This window comes from Talpa occidentalis, unplaced genomic scaffold (genome assembly GCF_014898055.3).
Source record: "Talpa occidentalis isolate TD23 unplaced genomic scaffold, MPIMG_talOcc4v2.1 talOcc4.10, whole genome shotgun sequence".
Lineage (NCBI taxonomy): Eukaryota > Metazoa > Chordata > Mammalia > Eulipotyphla > Talpidae > Talpa > Talpa occidentalis.
This window is the reverse complement of record NW_023600993.1, coordinates 85,667,312-85,691,349: the sequence shown is the minus strand read 5'-3', so window position 1 is coordinate 85,691,349 and position 24,038 is coordinate 85,667,312. Positions and strand designations below refer to the sequence as shown.

Here is a 24,038-nt window from a genome sequence, read left to right as displayed (position 1 = left end):
TTACTTGATCTGTAATATATGTAATAAAGCCTCCAAGGAATGGGGCAGAAATCCAAAAGGATAGGTCTTGGAGAACTTCCAGGCTGACAGACTTGTAGGGTTGGGAGAGTAGCATGCTTGGAGACGGCATAAGAGTTCCACTTCTTTCCCCATGCCTTACTCTATGTTTCTCTTCCAGCTGGCCATTCCTAAGTTATATCCTTTCATAACAAACTAGTAATATACTAAGTAAAATGTTTCTCTGAGTGCTGTGAGCCAGTCTAGCAAATTAATTGAACCCAAGGAGGAGGTTGTGGGAACCTCCAATTTATAGCCAGTCATCAGTTGTTCAGAAGTACTGGGAACATCCTGGACTTGCAACTTGGTACCTGAAGTTTCAAAGACTTCAGGGAACCTCCTATCTGTGGCAGGCTGGTCAAAAACACAAATGATAACTTGGGTTTTTGACTGGTGTCTGAAGTGTTGGTGGTAGCGGGGTAGTCTTATAAGGTGGAACATTTAACCTGTGGAATCTGATGCTCTGGGTAGGTAGTGTCAGAATTGATTTGAATGGTAGGGCACCCAGTTGGAGTCTGGAGAATTGCTTGTTGGTGTGGGTAAACCCTTTCCTTACCCCACTGCCACTGGAATTGGTGATTAAAACACCTTTTATGGGCCTCCCTAGAGCAGGGGTTAAAGTCATAACACTATCAACCTATCACCAGTCACTGCGGCATGAGTTCGATCCCCGGCCAGGGAACTAACCCACATGGCACAGCAGACCTCTCCTGTCTTGCCCACTGGTCCCCTTAGCAGTGTATTTCAGTAAGCCTGCTTTTTTTGCTTCCCACTCTGTCTCTGGTGAATCCTCTCACCCCCCGTACCTCTGGCCTACACCCTAGTTCTTGTATGCATTAAATAAATAAAAAATAAATCTTGGGAAAAAAACACCTTTCACATTGGTGCTTATAAAATGAAAATTCAGGGGCCTCCCCGGTGGCACAGCGGTTGAGCGCTGGGTTGCGAAGCTGCCCGCGGCCTCTGAGGCGCCGGTTCGATCCCCGGCTGCTCCCCGGCCATCGGAGGAGGGTCCCACATGGTGCGCAGACCTCTCCTGCCACCCGCTGCTCCCCTCAGCAGTGTACTTCCGTCCTTCTGCCTGCTCTGCTCCCCACTCTGGCTCTGGTGAATTCTCTCACCCTCCCGCGCTTCTGACTGTACCCAGTGCATGTATAAACAAAACAAACAAACAAATATAATAAATAAATAAATAAAAAACATGCCTCTATAAAAAAAAATAAATAAAATGAAAATTCAAATGCCCCATTCCTTGGAGAATGATCTAGTAGGTGTGAGGGTTTCCCTGGTTCAAACTGAACAATTTGATATTACACCTATGTGGGGTGAGACCTTGGAATTTGTATTACTAACATTGTTTGATCATTTTGAGACACATTAGTCTTTCTTGGTGCCAACCACGTGGTGGAGTTTGCTCTTAAGTAGCCCTTCAAATCCAATACACATGATATCCAATCTACATGATATTTCCAGAGTTAGGAATCTTGAGTACTGTCCATCAGTTGAACAGCTCTGATAGTTACAAAGGCTTTCCTTATATTGAATTTTAATTGACCTACCTCTTTTATTTATAGTTATATAATACTAGTCTACTTCTTTCCCATAATAATCTTTCAGGTTCACTCATTCATTCGGGAAGTATTTATTGAGCACCTACTATATGCAAGGTTTTTGCAAGGCACCAGGTATTCCGCTTTAAATGAAACCAACTTGGTCTCTTCCTTGAGGAAGCTCGTAGTTTAGTAGGGGAGATAGATAATTAGAAAAAAAAGTAAGTGAATAACAGAAGAATTATAATTTGAGAAAATGCTATGAAAAAAATAAACAGATGATTGTAATGAAGAATAACAGGCAGGGCGGTGATACTGAGGGTGATTAGGGAAAACACAGTAGAAAAGTGATATTTACACCAAGATCTGAAACGTGAATATCAAACTAGTAGAAGAGTTGGGGAAAGATAGTAAAAGAACATGGCATGTTTCATGAGTCAGAAGGCTATTGTATTTTGGAACCTATCAAACAGAATGAGAGAACGGCACAAGATGATATTGGAGAGAATACAAGGCACAATATAAGTTTGGATTTTTTCCCTACATGCCATGGAAGCCATTAAAGCATTTTAAGCAGGAGATGATACACTCTGGCTTATGTCTTTAATAGATGATTCTAGATGATGTATGTATTTGAAGGGGACAAGAGTTAACTAGGGGCCTCCCCGGTGGTGCAGCGGTTGAGCGCTGGGTTGCGAGGCTACCCGCAACCTCTGCGACGCCGGTTCGACACCCGGCTGCTCCCCGGCCACCAGAGGAGGGTCCCACATGGCGCGCAGACCTCTCCTGCCGCCCGCTGCTCCCCTCAGCAGTGTACTTAGGTCCTTCTGCCTGCTCTGCTCCCCGCTCTGGCTCTGGTGAATTCTCTCACCCTCCCGCGCTTCTGACTGTACCCAGTGCGTGTATAAATAAATAAATAAATAATAAATCTTTAAAAAAAAAAAAAGAGTTAACTGGGAGACCAATTGGGGGCCATTGTGGTCAACCAGAGAAGAGATAAAGATGACTTGAACTTGAACTAGGGTGGAGGCAACAGAGGTACAAACACTTGAGACTTGCTATCATATCCTTAATGTCTTCTCTTCTCCGGGCTAAACAGCTCAATGTAGCATTTTTCTCACAACAATAGGTTTGGTTCCTCTTCTCATTTGGGTGTTTCTCCTCTGGAGGGCCTAACCTATCAGTTCGAAGTTGTCCTTTGATGCATCTATGAAGGACCTAGTTTTTCCCACTTAATTAATCTTTTCCTCAATGCTTTCCTCCTATTCTGTTCCTCAGTTTTCTGCTAGTCTAGGTAACTGGGATCTCCTGTCTAATGACAATCTCTCTCATACGAAAAGGAGTGCCCAGTCTTCTAACATTAATCAATGATCAGTTTTTCAATGATTTGACCATGAGTCTTAAGTATTTACTGTGTCACCTGTGCTTGGAGGAGATAGAGAAGACATGACCCCTGGCCTGTAAGAGGCCTGGGTATGGGCAGCCTCAGTAATGGTAACTGAGAGATCACCAGGAAAGTGAGATAAAAGTATTGGGGATGAGGGGAGCAGTAGGGAAAGAACTTTCAGCTTTGGGGTAGGGAGGGAAAAAGAGAAACTAGGAGACTTTGGGAATGTGTTTATTTGGAGCTCCTGCAGCTGGGGCTGACAAGGAGTCTCTTTAATAGGGGATAGTCAAGGATGACCTCCCTGAGAAGCAGGAATTTTAGCAGGAATTTAAAAAGAGGTAAAAAGTGATGTGGGTATTTGGAGGAAGAATACTCCAAGTAGAGGTCAAAAGTTCTGAAGTGTGCTAGTGTTTTTATCAAAGAGTTAGGAATACATGTAGCTGAAGCTGGGAGAGAGGGAGAAGAAGAGAGAACAGGCATATATTGAGGACAGAAAGGAAATGAAGGGCTAAATCATATAGTAGGCCATTGTGAGGGTGTTGGCATTCACTCAAAATGAGAAGGGAAAATCTCAGAGCATTTTGAGGAGTGACATAATCTGATGGGGATTTTGGATTAAGAGGGTAGAAGTAGATGTTAAGAGAAGTAGTCTACTTTTAATTATATTTTCAATCAATAATGAGTTACAATGAATTTGGGGGATGTAAGATGAGGTAATTGGAGAAGGCTCTCTGGAGGAAGAAAATGAAGTAGGACCTACTTACTGATTACCTTGTGTTGTTACATAACCATACAACCTTCCAGATGAAGGGGAACAAGTTTGGCCTTTAGCAAAAGTTCCTAATTGGTATTCTACCAGCTAAATCTCTCAATAGTTTTGTTTGACTGCAGCATTTAAAGCCTTTTCTATTCTTTTTTTTAAAACTTTGCAAAAGGTTTTTATTTTTGTTTCATCATCCATTCACTTTATATTTAAATTTGGATAGTATATAAAAAAATCATTTGTCTGGACTCAACACACTCAATTCCATGGTTTCTTGGCCTATGTCTGTTCTGAATCATCAAACTTTGTCTAACCAAGGGTCCTGAGACCGTGAAAAATAATCAAAGTTGAGAGTTTTTGGAAAACTAAAAGCAAATGAATTTGAAAAGAAAAAACAGTCAGGAAAAGTGTACGATTGACTTTCCTAGGGTCCATAGCTGAGAACCCAAGCTGTTCTTGAGAACATCTGGTCTATTTTGGGTGGCTCGGATCCCATAACCCCTTGGCTTCTTTAGTTGTTCAATCAAAGGCAGTTCTTACAAAAGCTGGCTGAAAAACCAATACCCAACCCCAGGGCATAAGGGTCTGTGTTAGAGGTTTCCAGCCAGTCTCAATCTCTGAGTTTTGACTTCCTTCTCTGCCCCCTATGCCCCTCAGGGCAAGGCAGAGTTTTCCCTCCCCAAACCCTGAGGCTGAAAATCTAATCTACACAGGGGAGTAGGGCTAGTGTTTAGCAGATGTGATCAGATATGTGCTAATGTGGACATCAGCAGTCAGCTCAAGAGAACCCCAGAAGTATCAAGTTAGGCCCAAACCCACAGAAGACCTGTATAGTGCCGTTATACAAACTGTGCTTTTTTGGGGGGCAAAACTTGAGACTGCCTCTTCTAACTCTCACACCCATTTCTGGTTCTACACATATCACAGGCCTGATGCAGAATGCCCTCACAAAGGGAAAATAACAGCTTTAATTCACAGACTTTGTTGGTACTGACCTCAAATTCTTCCTCTGCTGTGGTCTGGGGGTGGAGCTAGACAGTGGGACAATCATTTATGAAGGCCTTAGTCAAAGAGCAGCTAGTGTTTATCACATGGATGCCTGCAGAGCCAAATTCTCAACTTGTGGGCTTAACAATAGAACCCAAAAGATAAGACACAGAAAACATACTGGACAAGATTAATCTGGAATGTGCAATCTTAAAACAATTGTGGAAGAAACCTATTCTGAGCAATTTCTCAGTCTGTTGCTCCTGGCCACGAGCATTTCTTATGGATCAGTAAAGACTTACACAATTACTTGTCAGCACTTAAAAATTCACAATCTTTGACAAAAGCAGATTCTAGGTCTTTGTTGAGAACTGAAAAAAAACTGTATATATTGAGCCCTATTTCCAAAGGGCAAAGTTGACAAGGAGCTAAGTTTAAGTACTACCTGCCTCCTTTTGTCTGAGCATGATTTCTCCTGTTTTCTAGTCCCTTCCCCTTTCTACTTCTCCCCCCAAACTAAAGCTACCACTGAACTTGTGCAACTTCTTGTCTCTTTTGTAATTTTTCTTTCATATAGTACACTTTATTCATTGACATTAGCTGCATGGACCCTGCTGATTTTTGAGGTTGTAACATCAAGTGTTGAGAAAAGAAGCCTGGACCCAGAGTTGTGGTTCCTGTTCTGCCACAACCTATCATGTGACCTCGAGCACAGCAGATACCCTTTTTGTATATCGTTGGAGTTAGGAGACTGAATTAGTTGTTCTTTGAAAAATTCTATCATCCTAGAGGGCTTGGGATCTTGCCCTAGGTTAGTATTCTCTCCTTCCCTCCCGACCAATCAGGGCCCCAACCTAGTATGTATGTCAGAGGAAGATGACACTGAAAGAAGTGCCTGTATCAATAATGTATGACATAAGCCAAGAGCCAGGGAGAGGAATGTGCACTATGGGGTGTACGTGCGTGGGTGTAACTGAAAGTGCCTCTGTTAGGCTGTTCTTGTATAGGTTTGTATTTATCTGTTCCCGTGCATCTTCTCTGTACACAAACAGGCTCCATTCTAGTTGTTAGAGGTGATAACAATGGACAGGACAGATAAGGTGTCTGTTATCATGGAGCAATGAGAGACAGATAATATACAAATAAATAAAATACATGAGATAATTTAAAATAATGGGAAGTTCCAAAAAGAAAATAGAATGATTTGAATGGGTTTCTGCAGGGGCAAGCTGTGCACACAGGTGGCTACGTAAATGCAGTGCATGTGTTTGCAGATGGGCCCATGTTTGAGTCCTGGGTCCATATAAGTTATGCTTATTGGTGCCTATATGTGCAAATAGGCAGCTGGTATGCGTACAGTGTTTGTAAATTCATATATGTGCATCTTAGGGCACACAGGTGAGCTGGTATGTGGTTACACAAGTGGGGACATAGGTCAATGGTGTATATCAGCATTTAGCCTTAACTGGAGATGTTTTGAAGTTTCTGTGTCTCTCATGAGTGGACCAGTTAAGGAAATGGCTTTTCTGTCTCTATTTGCCAGCTTTTTCTCTTCTTGTTCCTTCCCACTTCAGCGAGCTCTCTGTGCTTGGCTCGTCTCAGCCCTAAGAAGGCTAAGCCAAGGAGAGGATAGTAACTGACGTATTGAGCCAGGAATTGGAAAGAGGTTGATAATCTTTTGCGTAACTTCGCTGCTAGTCCCTGCCCTTCACACTAGGAGGGGAAAGAGTCCTGACTTGAAATCAGAAGACCTGAGGATCTGTTCTTGGCTTTGCCACTCATTATTATGTGATCTTGGCCGAACTACATCATTCTGAGTTTCAGTTTCCTCCTTCACTAAGTATTCTGGGTACTTAGGAAGGCGAAGAAACACAATGACCTTTAGTAGTTAGGGAGGGTTACTCGGTGCTGATGACTGGAGGAGGAGGGAAGGCGTTCTTAGCTGGGACAATAGCATGATCAAAAGTTTGGAGGAGGGTCTGTGTGTAACGGAAGCAAGGAGCCCACTGAGAATAAAATTCAAACTTCTTACCATTTCCTACAAGGTCCTACTGTGTACCGCTGGCTGCTGTGTACCGCTCATTCTAGCCCTCCTTCTTGCTCAGTGTGCTCCAGTTCTTTAAATAGGTCACACTCTCTACTGCCCCAGTGCTTTCCAAATTTCAGTGTTCTCTCTGCCCAAGATACTCTGCCCAAGAATTCATACAGTTGCCTACTTCCCATTACTCAGCTCTTAGCTGTCCCCAGGGAGAGACCTCTGGTGTCTTATTTAAGTAGTTATTCTCTAGTATTTATCAATATTTAAAATATATGCATCCTTTGACCCAACAATTTCACATCTAGTAATTCATTCTACAGATATATTTGCAAGTGAATAAAATGACACGAACAGAGATATTCACTGAAGCATTTATTTATGAAATAAATCATGGCACAATAGAGGGGCAGTATAGAGATGACCAAGAAAATGAAACAGTACTCTAAGTCCTGATGGAGAATATTGGGGTATATTGTTAAATTTTTTAAAAAGCAAGATGATTGAGTTCTATATAAGTTCTATATTAAGGTTTGTGCAGCTTATTGAATGTTTATTATACTCAGTGCCTTATTTCTATATATGTGCACAGCACATAGTAGTTGTTGAATAAGTAAATAAACAAATGAAGGAATGACTGAAGGAAACTTGGTTGAAGTCTAAGGAAGGTGGGAGATAAGGCTGAAGAGGCAGGCAGAAATCAGCAGAAAAAGGATTGTGATTTTCAAACTTTAAGTGCACATCAGACTCACCTACTGATTCTTTATACCTACTGTAGTAAAGAACCATATTTTTGGACCCTGTGGTTCTGATTCACTAGGTCTGAGCTGGGCTCAGGTATCTACTTTTTAACAAATTCCTTAGGTGATTTGGGTGCAAGTGATCTGGAGATTCCACCAAAGCAATCTTGACATCGTACTCAGGAAGAATCACATTTGTGATATAATTTCTCCTTAATGTATCCCTGGTATGGAAGAAAAGGAGCCATCATCCCATTTTATCAACCTAAATGAGGTTCAGAGATGGACAGTACATTTTCCAGTAGCACACACTTGTGATTAAAGTATACTTTGATAGGCCAAAGTATCTAACCAGTCAGCTCAAGGTGTGGTAGCAGATGGCTCATCCTCACAGGACATTCCCAGGCTTTAGTGTTACTAAGTGGATTTTATGACTGTTCCTATGTTTTGTTTTTGATTGCTTCTTTCTAATGTATGACAGGGAAGGCAATGAACCAGAGGAGACTGCCAAGATCACATACCAGGAGCTTCTGGTCCAAGTCTGTCGGTTCAGCAATGTTCTCCGAAAACAGGGTGAGTGTGGGAGAACAGGAAGAGGACTAGGGGCTCCAGCCTTGGAGTATCTGAGAACGGGGTAAAGTAGACAAAGAATGAAGGGAATTTCTGGTAGCAGGGGAACAGAAAAATTCAGCTGGATGGGAGGTAGCTGAAAGGGAGGAAGCAAGTGGCAGCAGGAAGGGTCCATGATCCATGGTCTGTGCTCTTTACTTGCAGGAATTCGGAAGGGTGACCGAGTTGCCATCTACATGCCCATGATCCCAGAGCTTGTGGTGGCCATGCTGGCATGTGCCCGCCTTGGGGCTCTGCACTCCATCGTGGTAGGAATTTGGGTTGAATAAAGGGCACTGGGGTAGGGCTCCAGAGAAGTAGATTGGGCCTGGATGATGGAGGATCTTAAGACTCAGACTAAGGAGTTTAAAATGTTTGTGTCATAGATACATATCAGTTATCTAGTTGCTTCTTGATTTGTGGTTTAGAGACCCTAAAAGTCATGAGTGATGCCTTTCCTTGTTCACTCAATCCCTATGTGTTCTCTTTCTTAGTCTTTCTTCCCTTCCATAGTTTGCAGGCTTCTCTGCAGAGTCTCTGTGTGAACGGATCCTGGATTCCAGCTGCAGCCTTCTTATTACTACAGGTGACTAATTCTCTTACCCTTTTTCCAGAAACCCCACACCCCAAGACTTGGTCTCCAACCAATTAGTTGGTATTTAGGACTATTCAGCATAGAGAGTAGGGACGCCTACCCTTAATCTCTTAGTTCCACCTTAGCTGACTCTCTGTTAGCTCAAATCAGCTAGAAAAATCAGAATTAAGAGTCCCATTCAGGAAGGATTCGGAACATTTTGCTCACTAGGGAATCAAGGGACTAGGAGTATATTGCCTTTCTAAGGCCTAAAATGTCTGTTGTTCTCCAAAGATGCCTTCTACAGGGGTGAAAAGCTTGTGAACCTGAAGGATCTGGTTGATGAGGCCCTGGAGAAGTGTCAGGAAAAGTAAGTACGCTTGGCCAGTTGGTTTTTGCTCTGGGTTGACTGGGCCTTCCCCAGAGCCAGGTTCTCTTCGTTCCTCCTAAACCATATGGGTGAGTATGTCTTGCTACATTTTCTTTTGAGCTACTCAGTCCAACACTGCATGCTTTTCTTTCCTCCAGGGATTTCCCAGTGAGATGCTGCATTGTGGTTAAGCACCTTGGGCGTGCTGAGCTGGGCTCAGGTGACCCTCCCAGTCAGTCCCCCCCAGTTAAGAGGCCATGCCCAGACGTGCAGGTGAGTATATTACTGTTGTGCCCTTCTTTGGGTTTAAAATGGCTCTCTTCCTGCCCATGAAGTGCCTGAATCCTAGGAATTTCTCCTTTGGCAGGGCTGCTGGGCTGGGGGACTTTGACCTTGAATATAGGTAGGGAGTTCCTTGTACTTTGAGAATTTAGTATGAGAGATTGTGAGGGGGACTGTCATGCTGGTTAAGGTATCCTGAAGGGCACAAAGGACCCTCAGGACTTGGAGTTAGCTTGGAAATGGGCTGACTTGGGTGACTTTTTTGTAGTGACCTTGATGACTGGCCTGTGGCTTAGGTGGACTACTTGTGTGGTTCCTCTATGGAAGGACCAAGCTCTGGCCCTCAGTCCATGGCCACTGTTAACTCTGCACTCATTGTATCTGGTGGAAAAGCCCACTGGTGGCCTCTGGGTCTAAGGGGCATGAAGGATGAAGGCTCTAGGGTTGATGAGGACAGAGTGTTCCTAAGATTCTATGACTTGAGGGGCCCTGAGTGATCTTAGGGCTAAAGAGGTTGTAGCCTAGCCTAGGGAGAGTGGAAACGCTAGTCAGCATTTGGGATTTTGAGTGTACAGGGACTGGCAGGAACAGGATCAAGAAAATGGAGGTTGGGAGGACCAGTGAGAGGGGAACCTGAGGGAAAGGAAGCAACCAGAGGTTTGGAGCACTCTGACCTTTCCCTCCTACTTCCTTACTTGGACCATCCTCACCACCCTTTTCGTGGGCTCTTAACAGGGTAAGCCGAAAGAGAAATCCAGGTGCATCCGACCCCAGGTATTCACCTCTGCACTGCCTTGGGCGCTGCTTCCCTGCGTGCTTGTCTGTATGTCCTGCTCTCTGCCTGTTTCACCCATGGAGGTGGCTGCCAGAGCTAATCCCTTTCCCCTTCACATTCTAAGTCTCTGTGAAGGGTCATGAAACCAAATGCCTGCTGCTCTCTCTGAACGTTATAGAGCATGGCTCCCAGAGAGGCTGCAGCAGACATCCCGTTTCTCTCCTGAAGCTCAGGACCTTTGCAGAAGAGGCAACCAGGCCACCCGTCAGAAAGTTTTTACTCTACATTTAGCTGAGGCAGAGCCGGGAAAGATAGCAGGAAGGGAAGCGAGAGGTGGTACAGATCTTAACTTTGGGGATTCATCATCAAGTCGGGGAGTTGATGTGTATTACAAACGAAAACCTAGGCTTTATGTAGACAGGAGAGAAGTTTCCTAAATACATTTCTATACAACATTGGGATTTATAAACTGCACATAAACTCTGATGTAATTAAGTGCTACACTGAACAAAAGTCACATTGTAGGTGGTTCTGAGAATGGAGATTCCTAAGTGGGACTCAAAACAGATTAGCATAGAGGGGAGATAGGGCCTGGAGTCCAGAGATCATTTTTTAGTCGTATGATTTTGAATAAGTCACCTTTCGTCTCTGGGCTTCAGTTCTTTATCAGGAACGGAGAGGTGAAACATGTTTAAAAGGGACTGCTTCCTTTACTAAAATAATATATAAAGTCCACAACTCTGAGTTTTACCATCTTCCTAGAGGTATGCTATAATATAGTCTGCTATAAGTTACCTCTTAGGCTAATGGTAAATAAAATCTCCTTTTTCTTAGAGACAGATCTGATTTCCAGGGGACACTGCTTTCCTTTCAAAACTGAGGAAGGGACCTAAACCTTTTCTCATGAAAGTGATAACAGACTAGTTGGGTTCAAATCCTGTCTGTGTAACCAGCTACTGTGTGAGCTTGGGCAAGTTACTTCAACTGTCTTGCTTCCGTTTTCCCCATCTGTAAAATAAGGATAATAACTTATCTATCTGATAGGCTTTGTCAGTATATTTAAGGGGTTTGGCATGATAGGCTTTGTCAGTATATTTAAGGGGTTTGGCACATAGTAACTACTCCATAAATATTAGCTTTTATTGCTTTTAACAGCAAATGGGCTGGCATTTCTATAGGGAGAAAAGAAGAGAAATAAACTATTATAATTTTTTTTTAAAGATACACATTCAGCTACAGGTTACAAGAGATTTGTGAACTCAGCCAAGTACAGTGGTAGCAAGGCCTCGCTGCTACAAAGATGTGTTTTAGACAATACTCAAGTTGTATGGGCATCATGATCAGACTACTACATTTAGCGAAGAACAGCATGGGTATAAAAATAATATCCACATTAAAACTCTTTGTTGGAATGCTTTACTTTCCACAGGAGAAAGTAAAATAACCTGTTATACAATTAGTCACACATACAGTCCTTGAGTTTTTGGCCTATACACTTGAGTATTGTCTAAAACACATCTTCTTTGTAGCAGCGAGGCCTTGCCACCACTGTACTTGGCTGAGTTCACAAATCTCTTATAACCTGTAGCTTCCCTGTCACTTCTTCAGCTCTCCTCCCCTGCTAAGCTTTGTTTCCTGGCAGTTAATTAAAACCTGCCACTCTCAGGGCCACGGCTGCTGTTGGAACCACCACAGCCACCTGGGTTTTGTAGTTTGGCAAAGTGTTGTTCTCTACCACCATAGGGGCCAGAGCTTCTGCCTCCAAGGTTTATTCCTTTCACGATTCCAAAATTTGAAGATTGATTGTTGTAATTGCCAAAATCATTGTAGCTTCCACCATCACCAGAATTGTTTCCATCATTACCAAATCCATTATTACCATCCCCACTGCCACCATATCACCACCATCACGGCTGCCACCAAAGCCAACTCTACCTCCACAACCAAAGTTGTTATTCCCACCAAAATCACCCCCTCACAGTTTCCAGAACCACTTTGACCTCTTTGGATGGATGAAGCACTGGCCATAGGGCTTTCCTTACCTCATAGTTGTGACCGTTCACAGTATGTTATTTCCAAATGACAGTCCTGTCTACTGAATCATGATCATCAAAGGTCACAAAAGCAAAGCCTCTCTTCTTGCCCTTGCCTCAAGCAATCATGATTTCAGTCACTTTAGTTTTCCCACACAGCTCAAAGTAACCTCTCAGGTGATGTTCTTTGGTGTCTTCTTCTTTTATTTATTTATTTATTTATTTATTTATACAAGAACCGGGGTACAGGTCAGATTTGCGGGAGGGTGAGAGGATTCACCAGAGACAAAGCGGGGAACAGGACAGGCAGACTGACGAAATACACTACTGAGAGGAGCAGTAGGCGAGACAGGCAAGGTCTGCCGCCCCGCCATGTAGGACCCTCGCCCAGCAGGCTGGATCGAACTGGCGCTGCAGAGGCTGCAGACAGCTTCACAGCACTGCGCTCAACCACCTGTGCCACCAGGGGAGGCCCCGGTGTCTTCTTTAATGCCACCACCAACAATCTTTTTCACAATTAAGCAGGCACCAGGTCTTTGAGAATCTTCTCTTGACACAGCTGTCTTTGGTTCCATAACTCTTCCATCCACCTTATGTGGCCTTGCATTCATGGCTGCATCCAACTCCTCCACTGTGGCATAAGTGACAAACCCAAAGCCTCTGACTGCTGGGTGTTTGGGTCTCTCCTGACCACAGTCTGTGAGTGTTCCCATTGCTCAAAATGACCTCTCAGACTCTTTTGTCAGTTGTTTCCAAGCTTAAACCTCCAATGAGGCACTTCTACAGCTGTTCCTGCTCCTTGGGAGACTCTGACTCAGATATGATGGCAGAGGAAGAGGAGACTTTTATGATGCTTACTCAGTGGCACCCACAGGCAGAAAGAAACTATTGTAATTCTTAATACCTGTGGCCCTCAGGTTACAGACACCTGTTTTTTGTTTGTTGGAGATGAAAGCAATTTGTTATCAAAAAACCAAACAGCAGAAAAATGACTTACAAAGTCCGGGTTTGTTGTTTTGAAAATGGCAGTCAGAGTAACAGAAATTGGCAGGGTTCCAAACCCCCTCATCCTTAAGCAATCTTCAAAGGAAGGCCTGGCAGTTTGCCGGTGCCCTTCTCAACCATATCACCTAGGAACTTCCTCACGTTCCTCTCAAAATTGGCAGCCTCCCTTCCTGAGCCTATCCTGGCCTGAGATCAAAGGCCAACTCCTGCATTTTTATTTCAGAAAATTCAAACCTTTTCCTGGTTCAGAGCTCTGGGTCCTCATAGGCACACACCTAATACGCAACTGATGTTTGCACCTCTAAATGAGCTCACCCTATTTCCTGGTGCTGGTTACAAGCTCCACACCTATAGTCTTCCGTCCCCCAACCTCCTTCTTTCCATGCACCCACAAAGGAAATGGTTTTACAAGATTAGAGCCCCCTCATTGCAGGGCCATAGTGTAATTCTGCCTTCACCTTTATATGTACCTAGTGTCTTTTCTATGACACTTCACGCCGGTAGAGTAGACCAGCAACATTTGCCCAAAGCAATATTGACACAGTTCTGTTTAAATACATTAGTGCCCCTATCTTAAGACACTCATCAGCAAGAAAAAAAAAAAAATCCATGTGATGCTGTATTTGTAGACCTATATATGGCTATACACTATCTTGTAGGTACCTTCTCTCTCATTTCTTTTTCTCCTTTTTATTTTTAATGGCACCACCCTAGGCCTGGGCTTGTCATTCTTATGATGCTTATATGCCAGAAACTTCAAATTCTCCAGAGTAAGGAACAGATTGTATAGAAAGAACAGAGTGGCTAGAGGTCATTTTATAATTTATCAGTGTACGTGTCTAATATTTGGGGATTTTATAACCAGATATATAGTTGTATAATGACAGCAGGGTGTTTCTCTTACACTAGCATGCCTAGCCAGGGTAACTGAACACAAAAATGAAAATGAAAGGGCTTTGTCAGCTAAAGCAAAGCCCAAACAGTTTCCATTGTTATACCCTTAATCTCCCAGACATTCATCAGTCTTCCTCACAGCCCCCTCCAAATGACAATCCAAGACTTGTTGTTTTAGAAGGTAATACTTTCTCCAAGCCCTGGAGACCATTACTGCAAGAATGATTATTATCCTTATTTTAAAAAGGGGTGACTCGAGGTAAAACGACTCGCTCAAGGTCATTTGTAGCTAGGAAGAAGCAGAACTGGGATTAAAATCCAGTGTAATTTTTGGCCAAGTGCAGGGAATCACTTCACTCAGCAAAAAAATAGACTCAGAAAACTGATATTTAAATAGGTGATATAACCAGTTTTGAAAAATTTCAGGATGAAAGATCCAGAATTGCTGCTTGAAGGTACTTGAATAGAGAGGAAATCCTCTGTTGGGAGAATTTGCTCACCTCGGTCCTTCTCCATCACTTTAAAGCAAAGTTTCCTGATGAGTGGGACCTCAAACAAATATCTTTGGGAAATGTCTGTAATACCAGTGGTAGGAAGGCACGTAAGTTAGGATAGGAAAGGTCTGGGCATGCAAGAAAATGTGCTTGGATCAATAGCTGTTGACTTCTTTTGCTACTAACTAATAGGGTCAGGTGCTTTCCTCAGCTACAGGCTCTGACTAATTTTGCATTTCTGAATTGTGTGGTGTTCGTATCTCTGCTGAGAAGCTACTAGTCCCATAAGTACATATCTGTGTGTGCAGGCCAGTGTGTGCATATTTATCCAAAGAAAACTTACCGAGTGCCTTTTGAGTGCTAGGTATTTTGATAGGTGTTGGGGATAGAGGGGGCAAAAAAGACAGACATACCACTGCCCTCATAATAGTGTCCACTAGCTACTTGGGGAGACGTTAAACAAATCACTAAATAAAATCGCTGGAAATATGTGCTGTGTGGGAAAAAAATATGGTGCTGTGATTACAAATAATAGCAGGGGTGGGAGTGGGTATGGGGGTGGGAATCTACCAAATACTGTTCAGGGAAGGCCTTTCTAGGAAGGTGACATTTAAGATAAGAATTGAAGTATGAATAGGGGCCAATCTGATCAGATCACTGTAAGTTCAAATATTGAATCATTTTGCACACCTGAAACTATGTGTAACAATATAACATTATTTCTCAACTAAGAAAAAAAGAAGGGTCCAACCAAGGGACCTTCCTCAGCTTGAGACAAGCTGAGGTGTGGGAGCTCTGGAGTTGAGCTGGGGAAGGATGGCAGAGTGCGGGGAGAACCCAGGGAGCCTGCTGTTTTGTTTGTTTGCTCTGCCCATTTCATTCCTGTAGGACCCTCCTCCCTCCCAGCCTCCCCGGTGCCAGGTAGGGGTATCTCTTGCCTCCATCTTGAACTGTTTCCAGTGTTTCCTCACCCATTGCTATTTTCTGCCCCTGGCAGATCTCCTGGAACAAGGGGGTAGACCTGTGGTGGCATGAACTCATGAAAGAGGCAGAGGATGAGTGTGAGCCTGAATGGTGTGATGCTGAGGACCCACTCTTCATCCTGTACACCAGTGGCTCCACAGGGAAACCCAAGGCAAGTTGTGTGTGTATGTTTGCGCGTGCACTCGTGTGCTATAAATGGATGGGAAGTGGTTTCTGAGGAAACATTTAATAACATGAATTTTAATCCACAAACCTGAGTTTTGGAAATGTCATATTACCTTTTTGTAAATCATATGAATACATAGATCTTCAACCACTCGGTGGTGAGGAACAGAGCGAGACAATTCAGATAGGGACTTTCATGGTGCCCCCCAAAAGAAAAGAATCAGTCCTGTGGCTGACATTGATGTTCCTTGCCAGTGCTCACATGGTTTGGTCTAAGGGCTGCCCTATCAATTCAAGGCCTAGGGTAGGCACCAAGGTCCCTTTTAGGCTCCTCAATTTACATGCTACACTGTTAACATTTAGAAGCTCCCAGGACTGTGTGGGAGCCAGGATACTTAAGAAAACTCTTTGATTGACTTGAAAGATATGTCACTACCTTCCACTCTGCCTGCCCCTAAATTCTCCTCTTCACATGCTTTTGAATATCCCTCGCTTGTCTTTTAGAAACAGTTTTGGCCTCTCTTTTCCTAGGCATGGGGCATTGAGGGAGTCAGCAAAGAAGATTGTCTTTTTTCCTCCACAGTCACTCTATCAACATGTAATCGTGTGTGCATAAATACACAACTGTTAGATGTGAGCGTACTAGAAGTGCTCACATGTGTGAGGGCAATATGGGTGACTCAGAAATACCATCTTAGGGTGTGGGTATGAGTGAGCGGCTGACTAACATGCATGTGGGATGTGAGATGGGGACATGGGGAAAAGGGGATGAAACAGAGATGGATGCTATGAAAAGGGTGCCGGCAGGATCAGACTCCCTGAAGAGCATCTTCCTCCAGCTCTGCTCAGCACAAGACCCCAGCTTAGGGCCCATTCCTCTTCTAGGGTGTGGTACACACGGTTGGGGGCTACATGCTCTATGTGGCCACAACCTTCAAGTACGTGTTTGATTTCCACGCGGAGGATGTGTTCTGGTGCACAGCAGACATTGGATGGATCACTGGGCATTCCTACGTCACCTATGGACCAATGGCCAATGGTGCTACAAGTGTTTTGGTGAGAAGGGGGCTGGAACCCATGGGCACCTGGCCTACCTGGGGGAGGGACAAGATGATGCTGGGTGATCACCTCTTAAGGTAGTCACTTGGTCTAGAAGCAGGGGGACTTACACAATGATCTGCTTCCTGGAGAAAGAGTTCTAAGGGGGCTGTATATCCTGACTGGGAAGGCTCCTTGACTTTTCTGATAAAGGAGTAAAGAGATTGGTTGGCCAGAGAGGGCAAAATACTGGCCCTGAGGGCATGGTAGGGGGGTAGAGGGACTATTTGGAAGGCCCAGGAATGACTGCTTGCACTGGGATCAGTTTGAAGGGATCCCCACATACCCAGACGTGAGTCGCCTGTGGAGCATCGTGGACAAGTACAAGGTGACCAAGTTCTACACAGCACCCACGGCTATCCGCATGCTCATGAAGTTTGGAGACGAGCCTGTCACCAAGTAAGACCCTTCCCTAGCTGCTGCCCTACGGGTGTCCCTCTGAGCTGGGTGCTGCCTTTGTGAACAGTCTTTTCCATTCCATTGTTCTACCTCTCTGGCCTGGGACAGGGGAGGGGATAGAAGAGCTTGGGCATGTCTTTCTGATTCCCAGCAGTGCTCAGTCTTCTTCCCCCTCCACTTCCCTGCCCAAGGCACAGCCGGGCATCCTTACAGGTGCTAGGCACAGTAGGTGAACCCATCAACCCCGAGGCCTGGCTGTGGTACCACCGGGTAGTAGGTGCCCAGCGCTGCCCCATCGTGGACACCTTCTGGCAGACAGAAACAGTAAGTCAGGGGTCAGAAGGTTGGGGCCCAGGGACAATTTGGGAAGACTGACTCTAATCCCTGATCTCTGATTTCCACAGGGTGGCCATATGCTAACTCCCCTCCCTGGTGCCACACCCATGAAGCCTGGTTCTGCTGTGAGTGAGACTCCCTTGGCTGGTCCTGGGCTGGGTCAGAGTAAGGTCTCAGGGAATTTTCCCTAACTAATGGGTGAGAGACTGGATTGATGTGAGGAATTTGGGGCTCCAGGGTATCCAGGTAGAGGTAGAGTTGAGTCAGAATTGTCTCACTCCTCTCCTTGCCTCTCTTGTTTGCTTCTAGACCTTCCCATTTTTTGGTGTAGCTCCTGCAATCCTGAATGAATCTGGGGAAGAGTTGGAAGGTGAAGCTGAAGGTTATCTGGTAAGGCCCTGATCTTTAGGGTCTTTGAGGAGGGGAAGCAAAGGGGCCACTAAGGAGTACTTATTTTGCTTCAGAGCTTAGAACCTGGTCTCTCCTGGTAGCTCCTTGTGGCTAAAGCTTCATGGTTGAAGGTTTAGCCTCTGCTGAGAAACCTTGGGGGGAGTCCTTCTGGATATGTTGCCTACATCTCTGTCTTTTGGCCTATGAAGATCCTAAGAGCCCTTTAGAATCTGCTCAAATATTATTCTTTTTTTTTTTTTTTTTAGATTTATTTATTTATTTATACAAGCACTGGGTACAGTCAGAGGTGCAGGAGGGTAAGAGAATTCACCAGAGCCAGAGCGGAGAGTAGAACAGGCAGAGTGACGAAGTGCACTGCTGGGGGGAGCAGTGGACGGCAGGAGAGGTGCCATGTGGGACCCTCACCTGGTGGCCAGGGATCGAACCGGCGCTGCAGAGGCTGCGGGCAGCTTCGCAGCCCAGCCCTCAACCATTGCGCCACCAGGGGAGGCCCCTGCTCAAATATTCTTGATGGTACTTTTTTTGGGTCTAGAGACTTTGTCCCAGCTCCTCCTTTGACAAACATTCTAGTGTGAAAGGAGGCTTCATAACATAATAGAAACTCATATAGACTATAAGTTACCTAAACCCTTTGAACCTAAACAGGGTTATATTAGTATCTTTATCTTCTGTGGTTATTGGGTTGATTAAATAATACATGTGAAGGGTTTGGCACAGAACTTAACAGTGTGTGATAAATGTCAGCTATTGTAGTGATTATTGTATTGGGTATTGCAGGGAGACCATCAGCCCTACTCTCTCTACCCATCTTCAGTTTTACTAACAAGTTGGTCACAGGGCAGAACTTGAGTCTAGCCCTTTTGACTCTTAGCCTAGAATTCTGCCAATTCCATTATTCTGCTGCCACAGGATGTTATTAATTGGTGTGATAATTATTTCATCATGTGTGGGTCCCACTTTTTTATATGACTGTTTTCATTTGTATCAAACTGGACCTGCTTTCTTGAGGGATTACCAAAAAGGAGACTCAAATTTACTAAGTGATTATCACTGACAGAACACCGTGCTAGGCTATTTCCAGATACTACTAATATAATCCTCTACAATAACTTTCAGAGATAGAAGATTTTTTTTTTTTAATAGTTGAGGATTCTAAAGCTCAGAGAGGTAAAGTTCTCTACCCAAGACCACACAACTAGTAAATAGCAGAGTTGGGATTCCAAGCCCGAAATGTCTTACTTCCGAATTGCACTTTTCTCAAGAATGGCATTCACACCATTTCTCCTCAGAGGAAAAAGCTGTGACTATATTTAAGCCAGAGTGCATAGCAGATAACACCATTGTGCCTTCCTCTCTGTTTAGGTATTCAAGCAACCCTGGCCAGGGATCATGCGCACAGTCTACAGAAACCATGAACGCTTTGAGGCCACTTACTTTAAGAAGTTCCCTGGGTACTACGTGACAGGAGATGGTGAGCCTTGTCTAGCCTATCCCATATCTACCTCCAAGACTGTAGCTTCCCCTTTCATTTTCAGGAAGAGATGGTTAAGGAAGAAGAAAAACAAAAAAAAAAGTGTGCTCTATATGTCAATGTCTAGTGTCTAGAGAGAAGTACAGAGAAAGTCTATATATAAGAGCAGCAATGAGTATTGCAGGAAGGGTCTTAGCATGGTGCCATCAGGCATATCTGATGTATGAAATGAAACAAATATTTCCCACTGTTCCTGTGCTAAAAAGACATGTGGCATGTGGCACTGTGTATTACTAGGTCATGTATGCCCCTCATGTTTGGAGCCTGTCCATCACCCAATTCATTCATCCATAAATATTTGTTGAGCACCTACTATATCTATGTACTGATCTAAGCATAGGGGATATTTCCATGTATAAAATAAGCAAAGTTTTGCTAACTGTTGTACAGGATAATGAATACCAGAAGGTGGACATCAGTGTGGCCACCTTGGAGCCTGGTTACCCTGAGGGCAAGAGTAGATTTGCTAGGAGGCTCAGTGGGCATGACAGTTGGTAGCGTGGGTCACGATCCTGCCTTATGTTGTGCATGTCTTCTCTTCCCAGGCTGCCGGCGGGACCAGGATGGCTATTACTGGATCACTGGCAGGATTGATGACATGCTGAATGTATCTGGTGAGGACCAAAGGTCACTTTCCCTTCACATTAGCCCCACTCTCCTAGCAACTCCCAACCAAAGCCTTCCAAGAGATCAAGACTGCCTTTGTTTAGACCGTGCTTGTGGTGCGGCCTTCAGTTGTGGGCTCAGGTTTAATAACACTAGAATGTGCCTAGCAGAGCGGAACTGGGATGGTGAGACCACCGGAAGCATGTCACATGAGGAAAAGAATGACCTGCCCATTTGACCAGGGACCGTGTGGCCACAGATGGAGCAGGGGCTGGGATAGAGGCTGAGAGCTCTCTCATGGCACTTCCTTTCCCTGTTAGGGCACCTGTTGAGCACGGCCGAGGTGGAGTCGGCACTAGTGGAACATGATGCTGTTGCTGAAGCAGCCGTGGTCGGCCACCCACATCCTGTAAAGGGAGAATGTCTCTACTGCTTTGTCACCCTCTGCGATGGCCACGTCTTCAACACCACCCTCACCGAGGAGCTAAGGAAACAGAGTGAGGAGCTGCCCTAGGCAGGGACTGCAGGGTCTGTCCTGATAGCCCAGCTACCACAGTAGTTTGTTAGGGAGGAGCTAGAGCAAGCTTCTCCCCAAAGCACAAACATTCTAGGGGGCTTTAGGGGATCCACTGCCCTCTTCCCACTCAGTCTCCACTAATCGCACCTCTAGGATAATAATAGCTGACATTTATAGAATTCTTTCTCTGTGACACCAGTGAGCTAAATGCTTTAAATGAATTAATCCATTTAATCCCTATAATCACCCCCAAGAAAGAGATCCTATTGTTACCCTCATTCTAAAATGAAAAAACTAAGGCTTATAGAAGTGAAAGCACCTGTCAAAGCTACACTGGTAGTAAAGTAGGATTTCAATTCTAGCAGGTTATTTCTAGAGCTTGAGTTTCCTAAAGAGAGATTAAGGTAAAATGAGATTGCAAAGGGATGGAGAGGCAGTAAGTCTAAGAATGACTGTGGGCAAGACCTTGAACTGGAAATAGGTTGGAAATAAAAGCACCTCTACCTTGGTTTTAGGGAATCTGGCTAAGAGCACTGAAGAAATGTTTAATGATTTCTCTCTTACAGTTAGAGAAAAGATTGGCCCCATTGCCACACCAGATTACATCCAGAATGCACCTGGCTTGCCTAAAACACGCTCAGGTATGTTCAGAGGTCTCAAGGGGTTGGAACTGGGATTGTCTGAGGGCCAGTGGTGGTGGAGTGGGTATGAATGGATGCCTTGGGCACCCTGGAGTGGGCCAGTGCTGTCAATCGGTAACCAGAGGCCTATGGTTTCTCAGGGAAAATCATGAGGAGGGTGCTTCGGAAGATCGCACAGAATGACCACAACCTGGGGGACACATCTACTGTGGCTGACCCATCCGTCATCAGCCAGCTTTTCAGCCACCGTTGCCTGACCAGCCAGTGAACAAGACCCTGCCCTTTACCCAGGATTTCTCCTGCTTGGCTCCAAATTTAGCCCATTCTCCTTGCCCCATCCCAGAGCACTGAGGGCCAGTGCTGACCCATATCATCTCCCTGGACCAGATGACTAAGACCGAGGACCAGCTTTGCCCCTGGGTGGAAGCAACTTCCTGTGCCAGGCAGATGGGATAGGGCCCAAGTCAGCCTTAGGTTGCTGTGCCCCCAGGCTGCAAGGAGCCCTTGGAGCTCAGAACAGGGACCTGAAGGTCACATCCCCAACCTCAGATGAAGGTTCAGAGGGCAAGTGAGAGCTGAGCTGAAGTCAGAAAGTAGTCCTAATCCTACATCAGCTTTCTCAGGAAGCACTAGTACTTATCTTGGGCATGCACTTGCCCTTAGAAATGCCTGTTTATGAGTCCTGGAATAACTATTTTTTTTTAACACTTTGCTGCTTTTGTTCTGGGTCTGAATTCTCCTTTGTGCCAGATGGCAGTGCTGTCTGCCCATGTGCTCTAGGGGCTGTGCGGGCAGGCTCAGTCTCCAGAGGGTTTTCAGATCATCTGCTTCTTTGCAGTAGATGTGATTTGTTGCTAAGGCCAGAGGAGCTTATTTTCCTTGTCCTCCACACCCACCCTCCCCTTAATGGAGCCCTGCCCATGAGACACTCTCAGATGATACTCTTTGCTTGTCCTGGTCATGTTCAGAGCCTGTGTTGTAGGAATAAAGTCTGTGACCCCAAAAAGGTGGTGACTTATTTTCTCAGGTAGCTTACTGGTTATATACTTGCTAGCTGCTTTGATCTGTGTGTGAGGTGGGAAGGGGAGTGGTTTACCTCAGAAATACCCCAATATCCTACTTGCAAAACTTTTGTTTTAGGGAAAGCTGGGCAGGGCTTTACTAGGGGCCCTTTGACAAGCCCTGGAGCAGTGCAGGGAAGCAGTGAAGCCAGCTCACAACTGTGATGTCCCGTTATGTTGGTTTCTCTTTGGGCTCTTGCTATGGACTCTCTGTCCTCCCTATGATCCTGTGAGACCATTTGTGGGTACCTAGGGTCCTACCCACATGGTCTGGGGCTAGGGGGACCCTGATTACAGTCCAGACAGCTCTCTGCTTCACAATACAACGTAAGTAGGCTGACTTATAGTTCCTCCTTCCCTAAGTCATAAACCAAGGACTCACAGCATCAGCAATGTAGTTTTATTTAAGGCAGAGGTGGGGGAAGGCTATGTCCCTCCTCTGACCTTAGTCCTATCCTAAGTCAGACATGGGAAACTGCTTAAAAGGCGAGAGGAGGGTGTCAGGGTAATGAACCCTAATCTCAGAGCAGCTTTCTTTTACTGTACTCATACCCTGATGATTTAGGGGCCTTTCTCACCGAAGGGAAACAGCTTTTCTGGTCATCAGATGGGAGAGCTGGGAGAAAGCATCCAGTGTTTACAGGTCCTAAAAGAGATCAGCCCCCCCAATGGTGGAAGGGCTAGGAGAAGAATAGATGGTCTCTTGAGTGAAGTCTGGGCCAGCCTGACTGTGCCCTCACATGGGGTACGGGTTGTCCAGCACTGCCACTCCGGCTGCCACGCCTCCATCAGCATGCTCAATGGCTTTAGTACGAAGCAGATGCCCCACATGTTTGTTCATCACATGTGTCTTTCCCTGCCTATAAAAATGGGAGGAGACACACAGTCTATCAAATGGCTTCAGCCCTCAAACCCCAGCTGAGCAGTACATGGGTAACTTACTACACCTGAGAAAGTAGTAGGATTTTAAAGTCAGATTTGGATTCTAGACCTAGAAATTACTAGGTCTGTATCTTTAAGCAAGTTACTGAGCCTTTCTAAATATCAGTTTCCTCAGTTTAAAATAGGTATAATCCCTTTCACTTTGCAAGATGACCATAAGGATTAAACAAAGCAGGAAAAGCTCTTAGCATGATGCCAGGCTCACATTTCATGTTTTGTAGCTGTAAATTTCCATCTCTACCTCTCTCTCAAGAGGGTTGTGGTGGGAAGTTGGCGGGGAGAGGGAGATAGGTGGATATGCTGAATGGTTAGAGGAGAAGACTGTAGAGAGAGCAGGCTCTGATGGGGAGCAGCGTAGAACATGGTATCTCTTCCTTGCCCTGACCTTGGAATGAGTATTTACGGGAAGTGATATGATGGACCAGGAGCCATTCCTTACAAATTCCCAGCTCTTTCTCTCTTTTTTCTTGATTCTTTAGTGCTCAAATCCAAACCAGAGGGCACTCGGTTTTTCAAGGCCATGAGTATCTTCTAGCTGGCCATCACACCTTTCCCCAGGATCCCCTACAGTCTGAGAGCTGGACATTTCTTCCTCCCTGTGGTCACCTGACCCAAGGTTGTCAGACCTTATTTTCACGTCCACATTGATACTATTTGGAATTTCCTTTATAGCTGGCAAAACACTTCTCATCTGGCCTTCATTTCATTGCCCTGAGAGGTAGGCAGGTCTGGGCCCTGGGTCTCATTTCCTAGCTAAGGAAGCAGATAGCACAGCGAGGGCCTGGGAGAGCT

General features: G+C 44.9%; 2 protein-coding genes and 1 pseudogene across 7 annotated transcripts in view; 1 reads left to right on the top strand and 2 right to left on the bottom strand.

The window, feature by feature from the left end:
• The window catches only part of ACSS2 (acyl-CoA synthetase short chain family member 2), a 42,263-nt gene extending 20,023 nt beyond the window's left edge, over positions 1 to 22,240 (top strand). For both annotated transcript variants that reach the window (XM_037496457.2, XM_054696919.1), the window contains exons 3-18: positions 8,001 to 8,092; positions 8,294 to 8,397; positions 8,642 to 8,714; positions 8,997 to 9,072; positions 9,231 to 9,345; positions 15,553 to 15,690; positions 16,590 to 16,760; positions 17,068 to 17,201; positions 17,393 to 17,525; positions 17,606 to 17,662; positions 17,847 to 17,927; positions 19,311 to 19,419; positions 20,025 to 20,093; positions 20,406 to 20,582; positions 21,169 to 21,243; positions 21,384 to 22,240. In XM_037496457.2, coding sequence (XP_037352354.1) covers positions 8,001 to 8,092; positions 8,294 to 8,397; positions 8,642 to 8,714; positions 8,997 to 9,072; positions 9,231 to 9,345; positions 15,553 to 15,690; positions 16,590 to 16,760; positions 17,068 to 17,201; positions 17,393 to 17,525; positions 17,606 to 17,662; positions 17,847 to 17,927; positions 19,311 to 19,419; positions 20,025 to 20,093; positions 20,406 to 20,582; positions 21,169 to 21,243; positions 21,384 to 21,511 — 1,732 coding nt within the window. In that variant the 3' untranslated portion in view covers positions 21,512 to 22,240. The remainder of the gene's footprint in view (positions 1 to 8,000; positions 8,093 to 8,293; positions 8,398 to 8,641; positions 8,715 to 8,996; positions 9,073 to 9,230; positions 9,346 to 15,552; positions 15,691 to 16,589; positions 16,761 to 17,067; positions 17,202 to 17,392; positions 17,526 to 17,605; positions 17,663 to 17,846; positions 17,928 to 19,310; positions 19,420 to 20,024; positions 20,094 to 20,405; positions 20,583 to 21,168; positions 21,244 to 21,383) is intronic.
• LOC119237534 (heterogeneous nuclear ribonucleoprotein A1-like) lies at positions 11,776 to 13,020 on the bottom strand (annotated as a pseudogene).
• GSS (glutathione synthetase) overlaps positions 18,415 to 24,038 on the bottom strand; it is a 32,794-nt gene continuing 27,170 nt past the window's right edge. For all 5 annotated transcript variants that reach the window (XM_054696931.1, XM_037496471.2, XM_037496494.2 and 2 more), the window contains exon 13: positions 18,415 to 23,164. In XM_054696931.1, the coding sequence (XP_054552906.1) occupies positions 23,041 to 23,164 (124 nt within the window). In that variant the 3' untranslated portion in view covers positions 18,415 to 23,040. The remainder of the gene's footprint in view (positions 23,165 to 24,038) is intronic.